Raw genomic sequence first — 22,015 nt, 5'->3', positions numbered from 1 at the left:
TTGGCCTGGTAATGATTGAAGACAATGACTTTGAAATTCAGTACTCCTCTCCTTCTTGTTTGTGTTTTTGTTCAGAAGTGTTTGTAGTGTTAAAAGACTGGACAGATAATAGATGGTAATAGTCACTTTGATTTACCTGCTGTGTAAACAAACAATAGCAATGCTTTCAGCTGCAAATTAGGGTTTTACTCAAGCTTAGAGCTAAAACTCCTTGAGCTTCTTTTTCATCGTTTCTTTCCTACCCATGTAGTACATGTATGCATACCTGTGAGATGGACTGAAAACTGGAGAATTGCGTTAGCAGACAGGGAGAGTGAGGAAGGACTTCGTAGGGCGGTACTCATTGATGCCCTGAACTTGGTCTGTAGGATCTTCATTCTGGATTTCTGGTCCCGTCGACAGGCAGGAATTGTGCTCGGCTCCACAGCTTGCTCGGAGGAAAGAGCATGGCCCTGTCAATTGGGTGCTGTTGTTGGATGCCTTAATGCAGGCTGAGGCAGCTGAGGGCCTGCTTCTGAACCCTCTCCATTGCTGGCTACGCGGTTGTTTGACAGAAAGCTAGCTCGTCACTGGGCCATCCCTCAAACCAGCAGGATTCACCAGGAATGGCTGAGTTTGGCAGGTTGTATTGCACTCTTCTGTGGCAAGCTACAGGCTACACTTATGTGAACAGCAGTGAGTTTAAAAAGTAACCTGTTGGGTTAGACTGGTTACAATTCTTTGCACCCATCTGTCCCAGCCTGCAACTTTATTTCACCTTGTGGGCTGGTGAGACCTGTGACATTGGCCTTCCTACTTCCCTTCTAAAGAGCGGTGTTGACTGACATCAAAAGGCTGTTTGAATCCTTATTGCTGGTAAGGTGCCCGTGTAGAAGCAATTAAGGTAGCACACTGTAAGTTTGGGTGCACGCTGGAAATGTCACCGTGCAGCCTGACGTGGGCAGTTGAGGCTCGCAGCTTTTCTAGCCCCCGAAGTGCCCCATGGAGGCAACCTGACGGCGGAGCCTGGCTGACACGAGCCTTTAATTCCTTTCATAACAGCACAATGTAATCACTGTTTTTGTTCCTGTGCAGCCAGAGATTCCCTTCTAAGCTCAAATTCAAATGGGAGAAACATCAAAGTTAGTTTGAAATGCAAGGCACCCCAAGTAGTCCGGGGAAATGGAGCCATCGCTTTGTAGCCACCCTTCTCTTGCCGAAACAGCAACACCCAGGTGTCAGAAAGCCACGCCGCGTTCTTTGTCTGCTCGTGGCCGACTAGATTGTTTTCATCCCAGCCTTTTTAAAGTTTTCCTCCTGCCTCCATATTCGTAAGGAATAAAAAGCTAATATAAGGACAGGGGGTGTTATGAAGCATGAAGTTCTATAAATATTTATGCTGAACTATCAAAAAACTTGACAGTTCTTATTTTCTTGACATATTGGGGTCACTTGTTATTTTTGACCCTGAGGATTGAAGAGCACATGGAGTTATATCTGTTTGTAATGACTTCTGGATATTGTTGTCTGGTAAACTTGTAGGAATATAACAGGATAACAGACTTTTTCTTAGTCACTGCGAAAATGGAACTTAAACTTTACACAGTGTTACCCGCGAGTGATCATTCAAGTTACATCGCACTTGTGTGTCTGTGTCTGGCAGTGAATTCCTGAATTTCAACTCTTGGTGGCATATGTGATCACCTTTCCTGCTAGGAACCAAATTCACTGCAGTGGGTTGCTCACCCCAGCCCAGGAAAGGACCGAAGAAAGCCGAAAGCCTAGCAAAGGGCTCTGGCATCTCCGGTGTCGTGCCACCAGTCCCAGCACTGTTTTAAGTATCCCTGGGATCAGCTGAAGACAACAACTTCTCCTAAAAGTTTACGTGCTGGTGAACAGGCATTTTGTAGAGATGAGGCTCATAACTCTGACACCTCAGTGTCCTCGTTTCTCAGAATTATGTGCATGCAGTCTTAACTCTTACCTGAAATTGTGGTGGCAGGTGAGCATTTTAAAGCCAGGTTTAGCTATTTCATAAAAGCTAGAGATTTATGGCAGTAGCCACATTATTTCGTCCAGCTACAAGGGCCTTTCTTGCCTAGTTAAGTTCATTACGTAGAAAAGAATCAGTCTGATGCTTCACCTTGAATGAAGTCCGGTGTGTTTGAAGGTAAACCTTGAGTGTGTTGTTTGCATCTAACACTAACTGGAGCATCTTTTGCTGTCAGTCACTAGAGGGCACAATGGAACTATCTACGAAATTTGTTCTTCCAGTCCCAGATCTGCAGATTAGAGCTGTGAAAGTAGGGGAGATTTTCCTGTAGCTGCCAAAAAAAAAAAAAAAGGATGGCTTCAAAATCTTGGTTTCATCAATGATTTGTCTCATCCAAACCTACTTCTGTTTTGGAGGTTAAGAACTGAACTGTTATTTTCGAGAGTGCTTAATTTTCTGTTAGTACAGTTTCACCTTCTGGAAGCATGTAGCTCTGAGAGCAAACACATAAGCGCCTTATAAACAGCTTTTAAGTTCAACTCATATAATTACAAAAATTATTTCCTGGTTTCTCAGGTTTCTGTACTGGGAACAAACTCCAAATGCGTCAGCTGTATGAAGGCAGCAAAAGGAATTGCTCCCTGATTGTATCGCTCTTTTGCAGGTTGCGTGCCTCATAAGGGTTCCATCTGAAGTTGTCAAGCAAAGGGCCCAAGTTTCACCTTCTGCAAGTACCTTTCGGATTCTTTCCCACACCTTGTACCATGAGGTGAGTTCAGAGCAAAATTTCAAAGAAGTTGCTTCATTCTTCCCACTGATGCTGTACATGTGCAGAAGCATTACTACAATTTTATTCTTTCTCAGCACTTTTCCAATAATTCTTCTGTTCCTGGAAGCAGTAGGCATGTTAATGTTTAAGGGAACCAAACCCCACACCTCCCCCATGTGTGTGCACTTAAATGCACACACGTGCAAACTTTAAACAACTTTTTCCTCCTCTTTTTATATTGGGCACCTACAAAAAAAAAAAAAAAAAAGCTGTGAAAAGATCTACTTGGATATATCTAAACAGCCCTTGTCTGTGACAGCAGGACATCAAGACCCTGTATCTAAGGTTTGCTGGCTGGTTTTCAGTTTTTGAAGCAGGTTTCGGGGGAGATATCTTAAAGGCACCATTTCAGAGAGGCTTCAGGAGAGAAATGAATGCACTTCCAGTATCGGTAACTTTTGAAAAATCAGAATTTTTGTCATCTCTTCAGTACTGTTTCTTTCTGGAAAACCTGCCTGCCGCTGCTTTTACTGCGTCTCAAAAGGGCATTTTTCAAATTCTATTATCCCATAAGAGAAAGTGACTCCTGAAGATACTGTGGGGAAAAATGTTATACAAGTTTCCATGTATAAATGCCAGGAAAAGGAAGACGTATATATGACCCTTTAATGATTCAGTTGTTTTTTTAGTTGCTTGCAAATGAATACTATTTTGATAACCCTGTATGAGAGGGTCCCTGGAACTTCACTCTGTGATTTGGTCGTTCTGCTCTAAAAGCTGGTGCTCTCCAGATTGTACTCTTTTCTCCTTTGTAGCTGACCAAAGAACTGTAGGATTTGATAAACATCCAAGAAACTGTCCTGTAAGATATTAAACCTAATTTTATATGTACATTTAAAAAGAATTCTTAATTGTTTTGCATATTATTAGCTGGTTATAATATTCATAAAAGCTGTGAATCAAAGGTAAGGAGTTGGATGTAAGTTGTCATCCTGTGTGTTCACTTCAGGTAGGCTGCTTAAGCAGAAGAGGAGTAGTTTCAAAATATATGGAGGATAATGGATGCTTGCCCAGGATTAGTCAAGCAGAACTTGGAGTAATGTGTTTCTGTGCTATCTTTTAATTTTAACTGTAAGGTATATTTTCTTCTCTGTAACTGATTATTGTGAACAGTGTTTAAATGCTTTTTGAAATGAACATAAAACTGCCCAGCACTGTAAATCACAGAATACAGCATACAATGCTATAATCAATATAGTCAATTTGTAAGAAGTCAGGTCTGACACTAAGTAAGGCTGCACTGCTTGCCTTGTGATCACCAATAAATTGTGGTCTTTGACAAACTAATTCCCTATAGCTGATGCTTTCTTTTGTTGGTTTACAGGGTATTCAAGGACTTTATCGGGGTTATAAAAGCACGGTATTAAGAGAGGTAAAACACTTGTCTTTCCTTTTTTTTTTTTTTTTTAAACATTGATTCCTTTGCCTCACTTTTTTTTTTGTTCACTAACAAGAGGTGGTGGTAGTACCAGTAGAATTGAGATCAGTTGCCCTAACCATAATCTGTAAATATTAGCATATTTCATTCCAGGTAAGTTACCAGCCTGTAATTTAAATAATTACTGATGACATGCCTTAGAGAAATCTATGATACATGCAAAAAGTCAGCTACCTTCCTGTCTCTTACTTTTGTTGCTGCTAAATTGTAAAAGAATGGAAATATACGTATTAACACGATGAAAACCATAAAATTAAAGCACTGGAAACTTCAAGTCTCGTGGTTGCATCATGTGAAGTATGTAATTCAACAATGGTGAACTGGTGGCATCAGGCCAAGTTTGGCACAGATTTAGGCTTTCTTTAAATGTGTTTGTCAGCAGATGCCAAGAGATTATCTGTCATCTGTATATAGGGAGGATTGTGTGCACTTTTTTTTTTTTTTTTCCCCCTGAATGTGTGAAAGAAATGCATTTAGTCATCCAGTCTGTGGATCTGATATGGCATTACTTAACTGCAAATCAGAAGTACTTCACTGGTGGGAAAAATGGAGCTAAAAATATTTTGGCCTGCTTGGCAGTAAATAGTTCCTAAACTTAAAATCTCTTCATAAACAGACTACCAATTTTAGGATTAGTGTCATGGAAGTGTTTGATACGCTGTGTGGACTGAAGGCATTACAAAAGAAATAGAAAAGTTCTTCTGTTGGCTTTTGTGACCCTGGTTTGGACCCACTGAAAGTGGTGGGCGGGCAGAGGCTCTGATCTTGTTGTGCAGCGTGTTCTCATGGCTTCAGTTATGGATTTAGTTTGTGCTCAGTGCTGGCGCTCTTCTTGTGCAGCTGGAACTGTGGCACCTGAGATCTGCACACAGCAGTCCCCATGTGGGCTGACGGTCTTCATAGCTCTGACTTTTAGATCTTTAAATGACATCTGTGTGACTTCTTAACAGCTCTCATTTAGGACATTGATTGCCCCTATGATTTCCCTGAACCTTTAACTTTTTTTTTTTTTTTTAATTTAAAGAATTTCCTAACATTAATGCTTTTATAAAATGTACGTAGTCTTCTCTAAGCTGTTTCAGATTAGCCAGTAGATAGATTTCTTTTGGCCTTTAACATACACTGATAAACTCCCAATCCAAAACAGCTTTAAAAATCACATCACAGGTGGTAGATCATCTTTTGACAAAGCAGAGTTTTCTCCATGAGTACCTCAAATAAAGAGGCAAGGCTTGATTCGTATGAAAACGTAGCAGCTATTTTTCAGAAAGGGTTATTTACTTACAGTGTTCAGTGTGGCACGCGGGGGTTTGTTCTCTCCTTGTATAGCTCAACTGAATAAACTAGGTTTAGATCTCTGCTTTTCTTCATTTTTTTTTTTCCCTCCAGATTGGTTGGATGTGTTGCCATTGATAACAAAGCTAGTTAGAGAGGCTTTTTAAGCCTTCATTCAGTAGCTCTTCTTTAAAAAGCCTTTCTTCTTGCTGCAAACTATTTTTAGGGCACTTAGGTTAGCCAGTTCTTGTTACAACGTAGGATAAAGATGGATATTACCTAAAATAAGAAATCCCAAATTTTGTGTTCTCCAAAGTGCTGAGAAATGACAGTGCACTTCAGTTTATTTGAGCAGTTCTGAGTGTTTCAAAAATTAGTTGCTTTTGCAGAGATGACACCTGCTTTTCTGAAATGTATCCCGCACCATAGCTTCATCCTGTACTTATTTTCTGGCTCACTAAACACGTGTTATTCACTCAGATTTCATTTGGCGACGGGCAAAAAAAGGCCAACGAGTCATTTTGATTTCTCTGAGGGGTTCTGAATAAATGAATAAATTTAGGTGCCATTGAATACAGATTTTGCATACTAACAGGTAGATAAAACACACGGTTACAACTGGGTGCTGTTCTCCTTAAAATTTGTTTTGACATATGTCAGGGTGGTAATTAATTTGCAGACCATATTCATGGCACAGTGTGTGACCCTGCTGAGATAACTTTGTTTACTCAAAATGGCAGCACTTTGTTGGAAATTTAATGGGGGTCCTCTCCATTATGTATATTCATAAAAGATCCTTCAGAACTGATTTCTGTTGAAGTATTGCTTTTCAGGGGAATCTGTCCGATAGAATGAGAAATAAATGATCACCAAATGAAATGTGCTTTCTTTTCAAAATGAAACAAATCATAAGTGATGTCTTTAAAAATAAAATAAAAAAAATCTTTGAATTTAACAGCCAGTTAAGGCCATTGCATTTTCAGACCACTAAATACATAAAGCAATATCCATACAAGTAGGAGCTGCATGCTGAACCTCCAGCTGGAACCACTCTAAGCCTGATGTTTAATCTTGATATTTTCTCCTCTATTGAAATACACTTCCTTTAGGGAAAGTCTTTATTTTCAGATAAAAATCTATATTAATTTGTTGTTGGACACATCCAGGTAGCTGCATGACATCTGTAGACTCCAGCTGAATTTTACGCTTATAGAGTTCATTTGTATGTTTTGTTTTTTTATTTAGACAAAACCCTTTGTTTAGTTACAGCAGAGCGGGATTTGGGGTAAAATGGTTTCAATGAACAATTTTTCATTTAAAAAAAACAGTAATGGAAGAGGCTGTGGATATTGATGCTTCGAAGATGGCGATGTTCTTGCACAGACAAAATTCTTGAGCCAGATTTTGAGATGTTGGTTTTAGATTTTGCATATTACATAAAGCAGGTATCAGTGCCTGGACAGAGATCTGCTTGCCAGTTGCTTGGGCTTAAATGAAAATGAGTTTGAATGTTTATAAAAGGAATGCAATCTTGAAATCTCTTCGTTTTCCCATAGCATTGTAGATCTTTTCAAGGCAGCCTTATTCTTTTCTGTGTAATTTGCATTAGCTGCTGTGCTGCTTCTGTTCTGGTGCGAGATGGTTGTTTCACCCTTCACTTTTGATTTTCATTCCTTCTCTTATCCCCCTTTATCTTTTCATCGGAATACCTTCTGTACAGACAAATATCAGAAAAGAAGGAAGATGGTTAAATGTATAATGCTTTTGGAAATACCTTTGTTTGAGGGAGTCTCAGTGGAGGATAAACTGTGAAGTTTTGGCTGTGCTGTTTTCACCTGCTCTGAACTAATCCTAAAATCTGAAGGAAAACAAGGTATGGTGCATCATTCTTTTGGCAGTAGTAGCCTGCAAGAGACACCAGTGCTCCGAGAGGAAAGCTTTTGTGACAAAGCACAAAGTGAGAGTATGGTTATTAAGCTGTTGAATGAGACTTTGAAATAATGGCAGAAATCTGAGGCTGTGAAAAGATGTGGAATTCCCATGATGTCACTTCCGAAGCAAATCAAAGCAAGAACTGGCCTTTCTTGTGGTCACAGTATGGCAGCGTGCACTGGTGCGCAGACTGGATCGTGCTGCTAAGAGCAGTCAGCGAGCAGGTAAACGTCGTCATGTTTTCCAGAAGAGAGTTCATTTGTAAAATCTCCTGCCATCTTATAACAAGGCAGGAGTAGGCTGTAAATGCACTGTAAATCCTCTAGAATTTCTTAATGGGAATGTAGTTCTGCTGCTGAGATCTTATATAAGCAAATGGAGCCAGATTTTTAATTCCTGCATAATTCATTTTATTAACTATGACTGAGTAGAACATCTGTTAAAATTCCATAATGTTCAGTTCATGGGAAAAAGACAGAAGCCCCTGAGTTCCCTTTGGAGTTTATCCATTTCCATTAATGTTACAGGAGCCTAGCAGATGTCTTAAAGGACACTATTATGAACGGGAAGACAACGCAAGAGAATGAAGTGCATTGTCCAGTTCCACCGTGTGCAGCAGCTTGCTGGACAGTGAGTCACGTTACTCTCTGCGTGTTTGTATGAAGGGTTCAGCTTTGCACAGCTGAGAAGTGCCACACTTAAATGTGGTGTCCCTTCTGTTGCAAATTGCTGTAGAAGTGTTTGGGAGAACTGAGGGGGTGCTTTGGTTTTAATCTAGGTTGTCACTGCTAGAAATATTGCAGAGGGATTGGGCCCTAACTCAGGATTAGGGGCGAAAGGAGCTAAAATGGATATTGAACTCATCCTCCATCCCTTTGTCTTTAAGGAATCGATGTTTATAATTCACGTATGACTTGAAAGGAGGCAGAGAATTGCTTTCAAATGGCAGTCCTTGCCGTGCAGGTAGCTCTGCTTGTTGTTTGTATTGCCTCAGAGACTTCTCTGAGAAAATTCGGGCTCTTGGCTTTTAATGGCCTCCATTCAGGGGGGCAGTAATGATGAGTCCCTGAGCAGTGGTGTTCGAGAGCTCATCTCAGGGCTCAGAGTTCGATGGATAATTTGATAAATCTGAAAAATCTGAACCCACTCTTGTGTAGCATGCTGTTGGTCTTACTGCCAGGGAGGTAACCTAGCTGTGATTTCTGGGAGTACGAACTTTGAGAATTAGTACAGCTGTAGGGTTGGCTGGGGGACACACGTTTCTTTGTTTTCCTTCGGTGTGTGCAGGTCGGAGCCCTGAGCGAGCACAGGCAGATCCTGCTGCTCTGGGGGGGGAGAGAGCACTCTATGCCATATTCATTTGGGTCAAAGAGGAGGAGAATTAGTTAAAAGTAAACCACTGCATTAATGAGTGGTGGCAGTGCTCTGACAAACAGGCAACAAACTCAAGCTTTCTTCAGGCTCCAAAACCCCAGAGGTAACATCTCCTGAGGCAGAGGTACTGTGGGCAGTACAACTGGTGGCCTGTCACAGTGCCCCCATCAACGGGGATGGGGAGGACATGCAGGTGACTGACCAAAACCCCGCTCTTAACTGACTGACTACCAGGGAGAAGGTGAGAGGCACTCTGAAGCAGCTGGAAGCAAAATGAGTCTTAAAGACACACCTGCTGCCTTTTCCTAAATTTAAAGGGTCAAGGAACAAAGGATGCTGAAAAGGTTATGTATAAAAATGTGGAAGCCAGCTGAGATATGTTAAAACATTGTTGACCGAGCAAGGGAGGGGATCTCTGAGGGCTGAGCTCGATAGAGAACAGTCTGCAAACAGGGAGCCTAGTTTGTTTATCCACCAGAGGTAGTTTTGCATGCTTTTCTTTTGTTAGGACATCTTTATATAAATATCCTGTTCTCCTAGCTGTTAGATTTTTTTTTTAAGTTTATCTCTGTTGCTGTAGGACAGAAAGAATGTTATTAAGACATTCTTTTTCTTGCACAATTAAATCTTTGATCTTCTATCATTCTCTGTATTACAGAGCAGATGTCGATTGAAATGGGCAAACAGGACACTATCTTAATACAATATTTGGAAAAATAAACATCCTCTCTAATGAAATATGTGCAGTATCTGTCTTTTGTTACTTTCTGGAAAACTGAGTTGGCTTTAATTGTATTTTGGGATTCTAGAGGTTAGATTTAACCAGGAATTTGCCAGGCAAGATCCGTAAGACTGGGGGTTTTGCCTTGTACTGAGCAACCAACGTTTCTTAGGCTTGGGTGTTTCCATATAGAATAAGTCTCACAGAAGGGTTGGGAACTAGAAAATGGATTAACTTAGTCCCTGCCATGTGAGAAATTATGCAGAAGTTATGCAACGTGATTAATAGGAGGAAAGTTGGGAGCGGAAAAAAGAATCTCTCTGCTTCCTCCTGCCCATAACGCCGCTGTGTTATGGATTGTGTGTTACTGGAGTTGTACCAGGTATCTGGTAGGGCACCTGTATCTTCCTAGGTATCGATACTCAATGGATTTTGATTTTGGAAGCTATGTAAGGGTTAAAAGTGATTCTTGTGGTGTAAGAGCAGGAGACAGCTCCGTGCTCTGGTGTAAAGGTTCAGGCACATCCAGGTGCTCGGGACCTGGAACAACAACAAATGTACCAAGGAAATAACTGTCCTTCGTTTTTGTGGGTTATTCATCACACTCCTTACTTTCTGCAGTCACTGGAGTAGTATTCGGAAATTAAAGCGGAGATCTAAAAAGGCTTTGTGTAGGTTTTGTGACCTGCTTGAATGGTAAATAAACTGGCCAGGATGGGCAGAGACGGAAAGCAAATTCCCTGTAAAGTTAATGGGGGGGATTTTTTTTTTTTTTTTTTTTTTTTTTGTTAAGCACATGCAGTGATCCCAGATTTGCCAGCTGAATGTGCTCTTTCTCAGGCTGGGTGCAGCATCCACGTTCATTGGTTAGAAGCAGAATGCAGCCATCCTTTCTGCCCCTGGTAAATCAATTTTTACCAGAGCATACAATTAATAGGGTCTCTGACATCAGTGGATATCTTCATCTGAAAAGAATTTCATATATGCACAATGTTTCTATATTTGGAAGACTATAGCCTTGCATCTAGGCTCTCCAAACAGACAAAACACTTCCAAAAACTGTGCAGTAAAAATGGCTTATGTGGTTTGGTAATGCAGATGCTTTCCAAATGGAAGTGTATGCAAGCAGCATCTTGCAGGAAGCACGTTTCACCGCATGCTTGAAATAGAGGTACTGTTCCCGTACTTTTTCTAAGCACCTCACTAAAGCATACTTGCAAGTGATGTTTTCTGCATTGTTCTTGATGTAAGGAACACATTTAGTGGGTCAGTAGTGACATTGTGGGCAAGAACAAGTCAGGAAGAGGAAGATGCCTGACTTTGGTTTTTCTTCATGCTGTAAAATCTTCGGTTGGTTGTTGGCTGTTTTTTTTTTTTTTTTTTTAAACAACCTAAGAACTGATCTTTGCATTGGTTTCCCATGAGTTTTGTTTGGCAGTGGTTTGGAGAGCATGCTCCATGTGCTGGTTCCAGTGGAGAATGTCCATGTGAACCTTGTTTCCCCACCGTAATAGGAGGGAGGACAGGCAACAGATAACTCCTCGTGGTTAAGAGGAGGAGGAAAGGCAATAGGTAGCAAATAGAAGCAATTATAGAAGATACTTAACCTTATTTTTATTTTTTATCTGGTAGTATCACTGGATGAATAACACTGATGTTTTCCAAAGCAAGCTAAGGGTGTTAGAGTTAATGGGATAACTCTGTATCTTCAGATACCTGGGATATCTCTGTATGGGATATCTCTTATCATTACAGCCTGGTGGCATGGCACTGAAGTCCTGTCATGTCTAGTCGGATTGGAGAGTTCTGCCTACTTCTGAAATTTGGCTGGCTGTAACACTTCTGACTGTTCAACGGCAAAAAGAATTGTATAAAAACGTGGGGAATTTTTGGCTGAGTGGCCGATCCCAGTTTTAATTCCACAGCTACATTCCTCTACGGGCAACTGTATTTTGTCTGCCTGGATTCTTTCTGTGGCTCTCAGCAGGAGACGAGGGTTCCTGCTTTTCTACGCTGTGCAGAAACCGTGCAGATGGCTGATGAGTTCCCGGGCTGGATCCGGTGCAGGCTGCGTTTCGTTTGTGGCTGTGCTGAAGCAGGTTCTTATCTAACCGTAAAAAGATAGGGGCGCGTGTGTGGCATAGCTGCTTGTATAAAATCTGAACAGAGACACGCATGCATATACATGTAATTCCTTATCAAGGGTCTTGCACTCTCTAAGGCAAATCGTCCTCTCAGTGTGTATGATGGGTCTGGAACAGCAAGCAGTTTGGCAATACGGGACATGCTTTCAAGGATGAAATTCTTGCCTGAAATAGACCAAAAAATGACTTTTACAGTGGAAGATTTCCATGTACAGAACGATACTGCTGTCAATATTCACAGCAATTATCTGGTTTTCCTACTTGGGGCAGCTATTGCCTGGTTTTCTCTACATCTGCTGAAGAACAGAAAACTCAGCAGTCCAAGATCAAAAGCATTTTCCCCAAATTCCTTGCATGATATTCTCTCAAGCAGCAGTTCTGCTTTAACACAAAAAGCTGAGTGTCTGCTCTGGCCAAGAGATGTGCTTCGGGACTTGAGGGTGCAGAGTCCTGGGGAGCTTTCTGCTCAGCCTTGGGCTTGGCGCTTAGCACTTGGGAGCTTCCAGCCTCACGTTGAATGGTGACAGCCTTCTTGCATTCTCTTCTATCAGAAAGATGATGATTGCTGTAGCATGTGGAAATAGTTCAGCAAGAGAAAGGTCTGCGGGCATTGCCTGGTGAGCTCTAGTGACTTGTTTGGAAGTGGACCCCCCCTTTCTGCTAGGAGGTTAGCATCTTGGTGACTTAAAGTGCTGCAGAGTGGTGGGCTCTGAACTGCGGTTCGGAGGGCCCGATGTGTACCAGCTTCTGCTGGGTCTGACCCAGGGTGAGGAACCTCTGGCAGTAGGATGGGGCAGACAGATGGAAAAATCTTCTCTTAAATCATCCCAGCATTCGTTCTAGGAATCCATTGTCCATACCCTTGATATGAAAGCTCAGATCCGCACATGTCCATAATACCGTGCCCGTCAGCAGTACTGCTTTTGGTGGCAGCCTTGGCGCTTGACTTACTGTTTGTGCAGATTTTTGAAGGCAACAGCAATCGTGATTTTCATCTGTAGGTACACCAACAGAACTGGAGGGATGTAGCTAAAACATGCAGAAGAGAAGAAACTGATTTTAATTTAGATTGCTGCTGCTGAAACCGGGCTTCATTTAGCCATAAATAATTCCACCCAACCCTGATGCGTTGCTAGATTTTAAATTCTTTTATACGTTTATCTGTACACATGCACGTATGTATGGATAGAATGCTTGCTCTGTTGCTTGTTAGATGACGTATGTATACATCAAACTAAGTATTAGGCACCAACTGAGAGATATGAAGAGTTGAAACTGAAAACCCAAGATTGTGGATGAAGGTGTGGAAAAACAGAGCAGACCTGCCGCAGAGCTTATTTAATTTAGCACGATTGTGGTAAATTCCGTGTTCCCCCACTCCATGTTTTGGAAGTACGGCCCTTGTGACAGCTGGCTACAAGAGTGGCTCTTCCAAGTGGTTAACACAGGTGACACCACAAATTTCTTTTGAAAACCCAGCTTATTTTTATCTTGCAGGAAATAAGTTCTGATTCCACTGTTGTGAGCAGAGGAGATGTGACACCCCCCCATCCCAAAAAACAAAACACAACAACAACAAAAAAACAACCAAACAAAATGCTTAAAGCCAAAGTCATACCTAGCCTCAGAACATTTTAAGGGCCAGATTCAGCTGGTTTTAGCTAACCAAATAGATGAAACAACTTGCTTATTTATTTATTTTAAGGGATATTCTGGGAATTCACTAGCAATCAATCCTTATAGTAAACATCTTGTCTGGTTAAGGGAAAAGAAGTTAATTTTGGGCATGGGAACTTTTGCTTCTGTTTCAAAAAAAAATAAAAAAAATAAAGTTGGAGCACAGTGACCTTTCCTGGGTCTCTCCCTTGCTCTGTGCAGACTGACTGAGCGCTGCAAGCAGTCACACACTAGAGGGCACACAATACCTGTGATTGCTGCAGCGCCAGCCCAAGGAAATGCCTCTTGCAAGGGATCCAATCTTAGGGTGCCCTGTGGAGCTTGGAATTGACTTTGCTTTAATCCTGCCTCTCAACCCAGTTGCAAAGGAAACATAAAACTTGAAATACTGTTTGTTTTGTTGATTCTGGGGAGCAGTCCCATTGAATTTCCTGGGACTAAAAAAAAAAAAATCTTAAGCATAGCCAGGGACCTTTATGGCAGTGTATATCGAAAGTATCAGCTTCAAGGCTGATACTTTCGGTTTGATTGGCTGTGCTTTGCTTTTTTTGTTTGTTTGATACCAGGTGGCTGGTTCCATTCGTGCTTGTTTATCAGGAAGCAGAGGGCTTCTCTTGCCCTGCCTGCCCAGGTGAGCTACCCACTGTGTCCAGGACCGCAGCGATCAGCTGCAGTCACACCTTGAGAGGCACGTGGCATCTCCTGTGAGGCAGGAGGAGAGCTGCCTGTGGTGGTAGCACTTGCAAGATGCAGGAGCAGAATGCCCTCATAACCTGGGTCTGCACTGTGCATGGGATGCATGGATGTATGGTCAGGTATCTGCAGTTCAGAAGAGCAGCCTGGCTGTGGTCTCCCTCCAAGAAGGAAGGACTCTTGGGTCTTTCCTAAGAATTTCCTAAGAATGAGGAGGCAGATTGGCTTGGTCTTCGCACAGAGTGAAGAACTGGAGGTGTAATGGGAGGGCTTGCAGTCGCCGTGTGTGTAACTGGAAATGCACGTGGGGGAAGGGACAGGATGGATGGTAGCATGACTTTCATTATTTTTATAGAAATGTAGGCAAAGCAGGCCTGGTGCATATGCTGCAGATGGAAATGGTGTTATTAAACCGGCCTCTTATCTCACTTTTACTTTTCTGTTAATTTTATAGAAGCCAATAAAGTGTAAGCTCTGCAAATTTTCTTTTTATGCGGGTTGAATAAGTGAAAATTGTATTCTTGCTTTTCAAAGCCAGCAGGCCTGGCTACAATAAAGCAGAGCTTGGCCTGAATATTTTGGCTTTGAATGGCAGATAGAGCAACCCTCAGGTCACTCTACCAGATCTGGCTGTTCCAGGCTTGAATCTTTCCCAGTTAAATACTGCCAGTGATGCACGGTATGTGACACGGATGAGTTTGTCATGAGTAAACTGAGGACCCTGGATGCTCTTTCAGACAAAACAAACCCCCAAAAAGAGAAAAACATAAACCAGGATACTACCCCTGCGTTCCACGGGAGAACAGCTAGTACATTGTATTCTGAATTTGCATTTGACATCGCACTGTCTAACTTGAAAAGAGAAGAGCCATAAAGAAGTATCCCTACACATCTAAATAAGTAATGTGCTCATACCTCAGTGGGAGGTTATCTGCTTCATTCCTGCTTTTGCTGATATGAAATCCTGAAGCACAAGAAAGTGTTTTAGGAGCCTCATGAAATATAAGACTCCGAAGCACTTAACTGAATCTTGTCTTGTAGATTTTAACATACTAAATGCCAATTAAAGCAAAATTTGGCCCAGTGTAATCTTGCCACTGGCTACATACCTCACAAGTTTGGGGTGTTTTTTTTTTTTTTTTTTTCCTTTTTCTCCAACTCTCCCAGCATTTTGCCTTCTGGCCTGTACAGCTGTGCTGCTGGTATACTTTCTATTTCTGGAAGTGACCCATGCAGTTAGGTCAGTTTGTTTTAGCCTTGCTCCTTGTTGCTGAAGTAGTATAGCACATTTCCCCTCGCTGCATGAAAGCCAGGGTAGACAATCTTGATAAATATGATTAATGGGCCTCTTTGCTTTGCTCTGCAGCTGAAGGCTTCCTGAGGTTCTGTCTCTGCTGGGCTACAGCTCCCCAAACTAACTTTTACATAAAAAGTATGCCTTAGAGTCAATGATGCTGTTAAAAATATTTTTATTTGCAGCTTTTGCTATAGGAAAGTCTTTGTGGTTGAAATATGGTAATGGGGTCTGAAGAGGTGGTAGTGGCAGGAAAAACAATTCATAAGAGTGGGTGAGGATTGTTTTTTCCACCTCTGTTGTGTTATCTGAAAGTTTGTTGGTTACATTTTCCGTGGCTGAGGTTAAGTTTGGGGTTAGCGTGGTATTTAAAGCCTTGCCCTGATCAGCGTGATAGTAACTGTGATAGTAAATGGCAGCTTCAAGGTGATTATAACTTGTCAGGAAGCTGTAACCTACAAACATATTCAGTGATGCTCATTTCCAGTAACATGACTTAAATACGGTGTTCATGGAACTCGATAAAAATTATCTTGTGTTGTCCCTTTTGTCAGAAGGAAAAGCAAATGAAGCGGCATGTTATCTTGATGAAAAATGCTGTCCAGAGACTCCAGCAGCTGTGTGGCCGCTTCTTCAGAAACGAGATTAAAGGGTACAGGGGGAGCCGAGGGGGAGCATTGATGTGAGTGATAAAATAAAAGCGTTACGGGCACCAAGGAACATGCAGGTTGCAACTGTTTATTAGCAAACACCCGTATTAGTGAGGGTACTTTGCAAATTCTCTTAAAAACGAGGGGCTGAACTGTCCTGCATGTGGGAACAGCTGGCTGCAGCGCTGCTCAATCCATCCCTGCTTGCCTGGAGCCTCCTGAAAGGAGCACGTCAGCGTTCTCCATAATTGAGTACAAGTCTTAATAGCAAATAATCCTCTTGAAGTTGTGTTTTTTTCCCCCTACTGCAATCAAAGGAGAGCTTTGTTAAGACATTAACTAACAAATTAGCTGCTAAATACTGGTAATAACCTATTTCCCATAGATTGCTTTTTAATTATACCCTAAGCTGTGTGATTCCTGAAATCGCTTCTTAAGCAAACCAATGTTTGTGGACATTTCAAACCACTGTAACTAAGTGGTGAAAAACTCGCTTCTAAAAGTTGTTAGTGGTATCAGAATATGACTTGCTGATATATTCCTGTCTGCAGAAGAAATACGTCCTCAGTGTTCGTTTTTATTAGTATTTTAATTTAAACATGTTATGCTGTGCTGTGAATCTGTTGTTTTAATTTTACTTCTGTGTACAATATGTGCCCTCATCAGATTTTAGCATAGATATTTTCCCTTTAACTTTAAAAAAGAAACTTTCTGTGAGGGAGGAGGACTTAACCACTCTATTTTATATAAGTATTGGTTAATGCAAACAGTATTTATTTTGCTAATCTGTGTCTCAGCAATCATTTAGAAAATTAAATGAACTTTGTTTTATGGGAGGGAGGGGCATTTTTGGTGGATTCATTGCTTTTCCTCCCCAGATTTCAATAAAGGCTATACCTCTTCCAATATATCATCCTCCTTCCCTTCAGAGCCGACTCTTCTGTTAAGGGAGCACAGCCATCAAAACTGGCAAGCGTTAAGCTTGATAATTAGTTCAATATAGTGACCAATTCTGTGAATTACGAGTTCAAAGCAACATATGGACATGGATGAAATCAGATTTTGGCATTTCTCACTTAGATTGTTTCAGGACACTGCTGGAGCTTCTTTGATCTGTAAATAACAACTGCAGTTCAGTGCCTTACTTAAAATACATCAAACGCATTCATGACTTTTGCTTTTAGATATAGACCTCACTTCTAGTTATAGTTCTGAATCAGATTAATGCGGCTATTCATGTTTTGAGATTTCATGGAGAAAGCTACCAAAGATAGCTCTTTTCATTCTTCATGTTTTAAGAGGAGCAGCAAACACTTCTGTCTTGATCTGTACCCCAGACCAGCTCAGCAGCTGCACTGGGAAATGAAAAGCAACCCTCTCCTGGCTGCAGAGGGGCTGTGATACTGATGGCGATTGTTAGCCTTCCTCTTTCTCAACAGTATAAAATAAAGAAGTGAACCAAAGGTTTGTTTTCACTCTACCATTTGGTTACCTACTTCACTAAATCCATTCCCTGCTGTCGTTTGCACAAGGCAGCCTTTTTCTCAGTCTTCAACTGTGGGCTATTTTATCCACGATGTTCCCTGCAGCAGCCAGGAGCTGGAGATACCCAGGCAGACCCTCTTTGTTACTCCTTAAGGTATACGCAGGTGCTGACCGAGTTCAATAAGCAACATTAACTAACAATAGGTAGTTAAATGTGCTACCTCTGGGGGCTGTGTGATTTCTTGGTAGCAAAGGAATGAGGGAATTACTGATACTCAGTGTTTTTACCATCCGCTTTCCAGCTGGGTAATTCCATTGTTTGTGATTCAACTCCCACTGTTTTGCTTAGAAAAATTCAGCGTTTAGCTGTAATGTGATGTATTATTTTTTTCTGCCGAATAGTTAGCTGTGTAATTACCCAAATTCCCCACAAATGATTGAGTTGTTTTCATACTGCTTTGGGGTCTACATAGATCAAGTTCTTGTCCTATACAAACCTTAGTCTACAGCTTTGTACCCAGTGAAAATTCACTGCAACCCTCTGCCTCCCCCCTCCAGCCCATAAGCTTGAAAAGGAGCAGAAAGCCAAGCTTCTCTTCTAAGGAACCCCGTCCCTCCTCACTTTATAGTCCATTGATAAGATGCCAGATAGCTGTCACTTGGTGGAGCATTTATTTCCGTGGGTGGCAGATGGTAAAACCCAAGTAGGAAAGTTGGCTTTGGCTGATGGGATCAGCTCCTTGTTCTGGCCAGTCCCGTGTCTTGTCTCTCCTTGGGGCCAGATGGGGAATCCTCAGGGAGGGCAGGAGGTAGGAAAGATCCTACACTGGGTTTGGGGCTGACATCTGGCAGCTGTTGGAAGGCAAGCATTCACCTTCCCTTCAAGTCAGTCCTTGTTACTACCAGCACCCCAGCAAAAAAAGACTGAAGAATTAGGGACTACAAATCCTAAACTTCTACGTTAGTCGTTTGAAATGGATGCAGCTGGCTCGGAGATGGCTTACACCAATAATTGATTTGGAGGGGCAACTTCAATTTGTTATTTAGGAAAATAATTCCTCCTTTTTTATTTTGCCCAGCTGTTTGAGCTTGGCTGGTTGGTGCCAGTGGGACTCACTGGACATGGGATTGGGTGTGATGGAGAGCAAAAGGGTGGTGAGGGCTTTGAGATTAAATCTCAGCAGTATTTGTTTAGTAAATTAATATTTGAAGCTTCTGAGAATTGGTAGAATTAGATTCTAATGAATGTCACTCCTCTTTCAGTTGTCTCCAGTATTTGCATCAAAATTGTATCCCACGAGGTTATGTTTTATGCATTTTTAGGTATTCTTTTGTTTTCCTTTTTAGCTTTTTTGGTGCTCTGAAATAAACGCATGTTTTCTATGAGTGCTTGCAGTAATGTAATCAGTGGGAATTCAGTTCTGGATTTGCAGCTCTGTCACCAATAATCTGTATTGCGTTGGTTTTTTCTTGTTTGTTTTACATCTAGGTATATGTTTATTCTGTCCCCTTGAGTTTTATGTAGTTAAGAGATGCCTATTCTGAATATTTAGAGGCACTAGCAGTTATTTACAGAACACGTAGTTTCTGCAAGAATGAAATCAGAAACTGAACTCCGGAATTTCTGTGGCAGGTCAGGCACTTCTGGCCTCAGCTGTCGTTGACTGGAAGAAGAATAAAGCTCTCGGTGCCTCTGCAAAGCACTGCAGCAGTCTGTTCCCTGATGTTATGATACATGTCACATGCTGCAGAGAGACAATATCAATATGCCTGCTGGATAAACGCTCTCTGGATAAACTCGGATGTTATTTTGTCTCCTCACTGTGCTTTTTATGATCCACATCTCTCAGATTGATGTGAATATGTAAAATATGACCTGCTTTAAAAAAAAAAAAAAAAAAAAGTGTCTAAATGTAATGACCAAGGAAAAAAATGCCTGAGAAGTGAGCAGAATCCTATAGTGAAGTTTCAAACACCGGCCAACAGAAGAGCCCTGCTATATTTGTTTTCATTCCTGTACTTTTCAGAGCCTGTTTCACAATGGTTGTCACTCGATCCAGGATTTTAGGAGGGCGCTTGAATAAGGCAGTGTAATTTGTGCAGTTTAGGAGGCTGGGGAACTACAGTGGCTTCTGTGCCTGGTGCCTGAGAGCAAACTCACCCTGTCTAGATGCTCGGGATGCCTGTGAGACAAAACAAAGGAGAGAAAACAATAACAGTTTGGGTAAGGAAGAAATACTTAAAAATAAATGTTTGGGATGGGCAAACCAAGGGGAGAGAATTCTTCCTGAGATACTGCAGGGCCACGTCTTGTTCAAAATGGTGAAAAACAAGATGCAACAGATCCGTAGTCCTGTGTTTTCCTCTGACACCTGAGTCAATGTGCTGCACAGATCCACACATCAGGTGAACAGAAATTGTGCAGTGAGAATTTATCCGGCCACTAACTTAACCTCTGACTGACCCCAGCAGTGGTACAGCATTACAAATGTAGTCTTCAAGGAAGGATGAACAAATTTCTTAAGCCATTGGGCACAAACAAAACACTCAGATTCAGTCAAGAATCCATCCTCATCCCATTGTTCCCTCACCCCTCATGCCCTGGGATGTATTTATTGCGGCCAGTGCTAGGAAAACTCAATCTGCCTATTTGTGTCTTCTGCTCAGAGCGACTAGAAGTACCTTTCCTTTTCCAGTTTTGTCCAACTTGTCTTCAGTTCTGTGTCCTTTAAAAGATTTCCAGACCACCAAGTGTGAGGGCTCTTGGCTCAGCACATGAATATCCGTGGTTTGACAACCTAGCCCCTTTTCTGAATGCACGTCAACAGAGGGAGCATCAAGAAGGGAATGTAAAGCACGGCTTTCTTTACAGCCCCAAGCATCTGCACCAGCAGTTTAGGAATTAACTAATTCAGGCCACAGGAATCCTGTGTGTTACCAAGGGACCCAAAAAGAGCGTGTACTCTCACCGCTGATTTCGTTTTATGGTTGTGCCTCCCCAAAACTACCAGACATGCAGAGCCCCCACTGACAGTGGGGAGGGAGCTCAGTACTTCCAGAAACAAATAAGGCTGCTGAAGTGTTTGAATTTAGATTTAGCTCTTCAACTTTTTCATATATGAGTTAGAAATGTCTCCTTTATGCATTAAAGAAAGTGTTCCTGTGGCCAGATTTCCTTTCTTTGCAACTTCCCCCATTTATAACTGAGGTGGAGAAGTCAGGAGCGGAGCTGGGTGATGTCGGTAGGAAGAAGCCAACTCAAGTATCTAGTATGAATATTCTGCTACCCGCTTAGTGCAAATCCTGCCTGGATTACGTGGCATACTTACAGGTGTTGAAGCTCATGGATTAAGATGTGGACATTCCTCCCAGCGCTGACTCTCCCCCCTGCCCTTGCTTGGCAGGGCGGATGGGAAGAAAAATTACTTATGATGGTCAGAAGTTATTTTGAATTTCTTGTGCCAGGGGCTTTCCTGACTGTTGGAGAGCTTGTGACAGTAAACTGTATTCTGAAGTTTATCCTTCCAAACTGTAAGTTGCAGCCCTTGTAGATGAGTGTTCCTTGATTTGCCAGTTGCCGTCACCTCCTAAGCTGCAGTTTGCTTTGTTTACCTGAATGGAAAGGTAGGATTTTCTTTTGCTCCTCCTCTCGTGTGATTTGGCAATATGTGAAGAAAACTAGGAATATGAAAAATCATTATTTTTTTTTTTCTTAGAGGCCTGTTGGAGAAGGGCCTCTGGGTAAATCTCATCACCACCTGGAAGCCTGGGGCCAAGGCTGGAGCTGCGCCTGTATCTATGGGACCCTTCTGAATGTTTAATCAGCCACATACATCACGCAGCGCCGTGTGCGGCACGAGGGTATGTTTAGAGCCTCCCCCCCACTCCTTTGCTCCTAGGGGGTGTTTCTGTGCACATTCCTAGCATAAAATGAGGTATGGAGCCTCAGCTCCTCTTGTCGTGTTTAAGTGCGGTGATATCACGGAGACACGCTGAAACATGGGGCCACTTGTTGAGGTTAATGTTTGATCTCTCAGTCCGCTGGGAAATGCTGATGTTGAAGTGGTAGGGCCTAGGACAACTTAAAATACTCATTTTCCCAAGGCCCATGAGTTACCAACACAGGGAGTGCTTTTACTGTTCTGTGTATATAAAGAGAATTCCTTCCTCCTCTCTGAGGGCAAATGTGACCTTGATTAAATTATTTCTATTTTTAATCAACTTTAAGGTTCCTGGAACTTCTGAAGTTCTCAGCAGCTGTTCCTCAGATGTCTGCTGATCTGTCAGTCTCACGGATTTCCCTATCTCCCTGGGAGGACCGAGGGCTCTGCACGTGTCCGAAATGGCCAGCAGTACCCCTTTGTGTCCAGGAAAGAGTAGGTGGTGCCGTGACCTTGGAAAAGGGCTAAGTGAATGCTATGTCTACAGAGCTTCCCAACAGAGAGCATGTGTGTTAGAGCCCTGTTAAAGAGCACTTCAGCTTTAATAGTTGCACTCTGGTCCTCAGCCACTGGATCTTTATTGTGCCGTC

At 42.0% G+C, this 22,015-nt stretch overlaps 1 protein-coding gene across 4 annotated transcripts in view; it reads left to right on the top strand.

Annotated features, from left to right (window-relative positions):
• Positions 1-22,015, top strand: part of SLC25A26 (solute carrier family 25 member 26) — a 96,431-nt gene that overhangs the window by 30,395 nt on the left and 44,021 nt on the right. For all 4 annotated transcript variants that reach the window (XM_084530766.1, XM_084530765.1, XM_084530764.1 and 1 more), the window contains 2 exons: positions 2,637-2,741; positions 4,126-4,173. In XM_084530766.1, coding sequence (XP_084386892.1) covers positions 2,637-2,741; positions 4,126-4,173 — 153 coding nt within the window. The remainder of the gene's footprint in view (positions 1-2,636; positions 2,742-4,125; positions 4,174-22,015) is intronic.

This window comes from Aythya ferina (genome assembly GCF_964211825.1).
Source record: "Aythya ferina genome assembly, chromosome: 10".
Classification (NCBI taxonomy): domain Eukaryota; kingdom Metazoa; phylum Chordata; class Aves; order Anseriformes; family Anatidae; genus Aythya; species Aythya ferina.
Note: the sequence above shows the minus strand (reverse complement) of the source record. Positions and strands in the feature narration are given on the sequence as shown.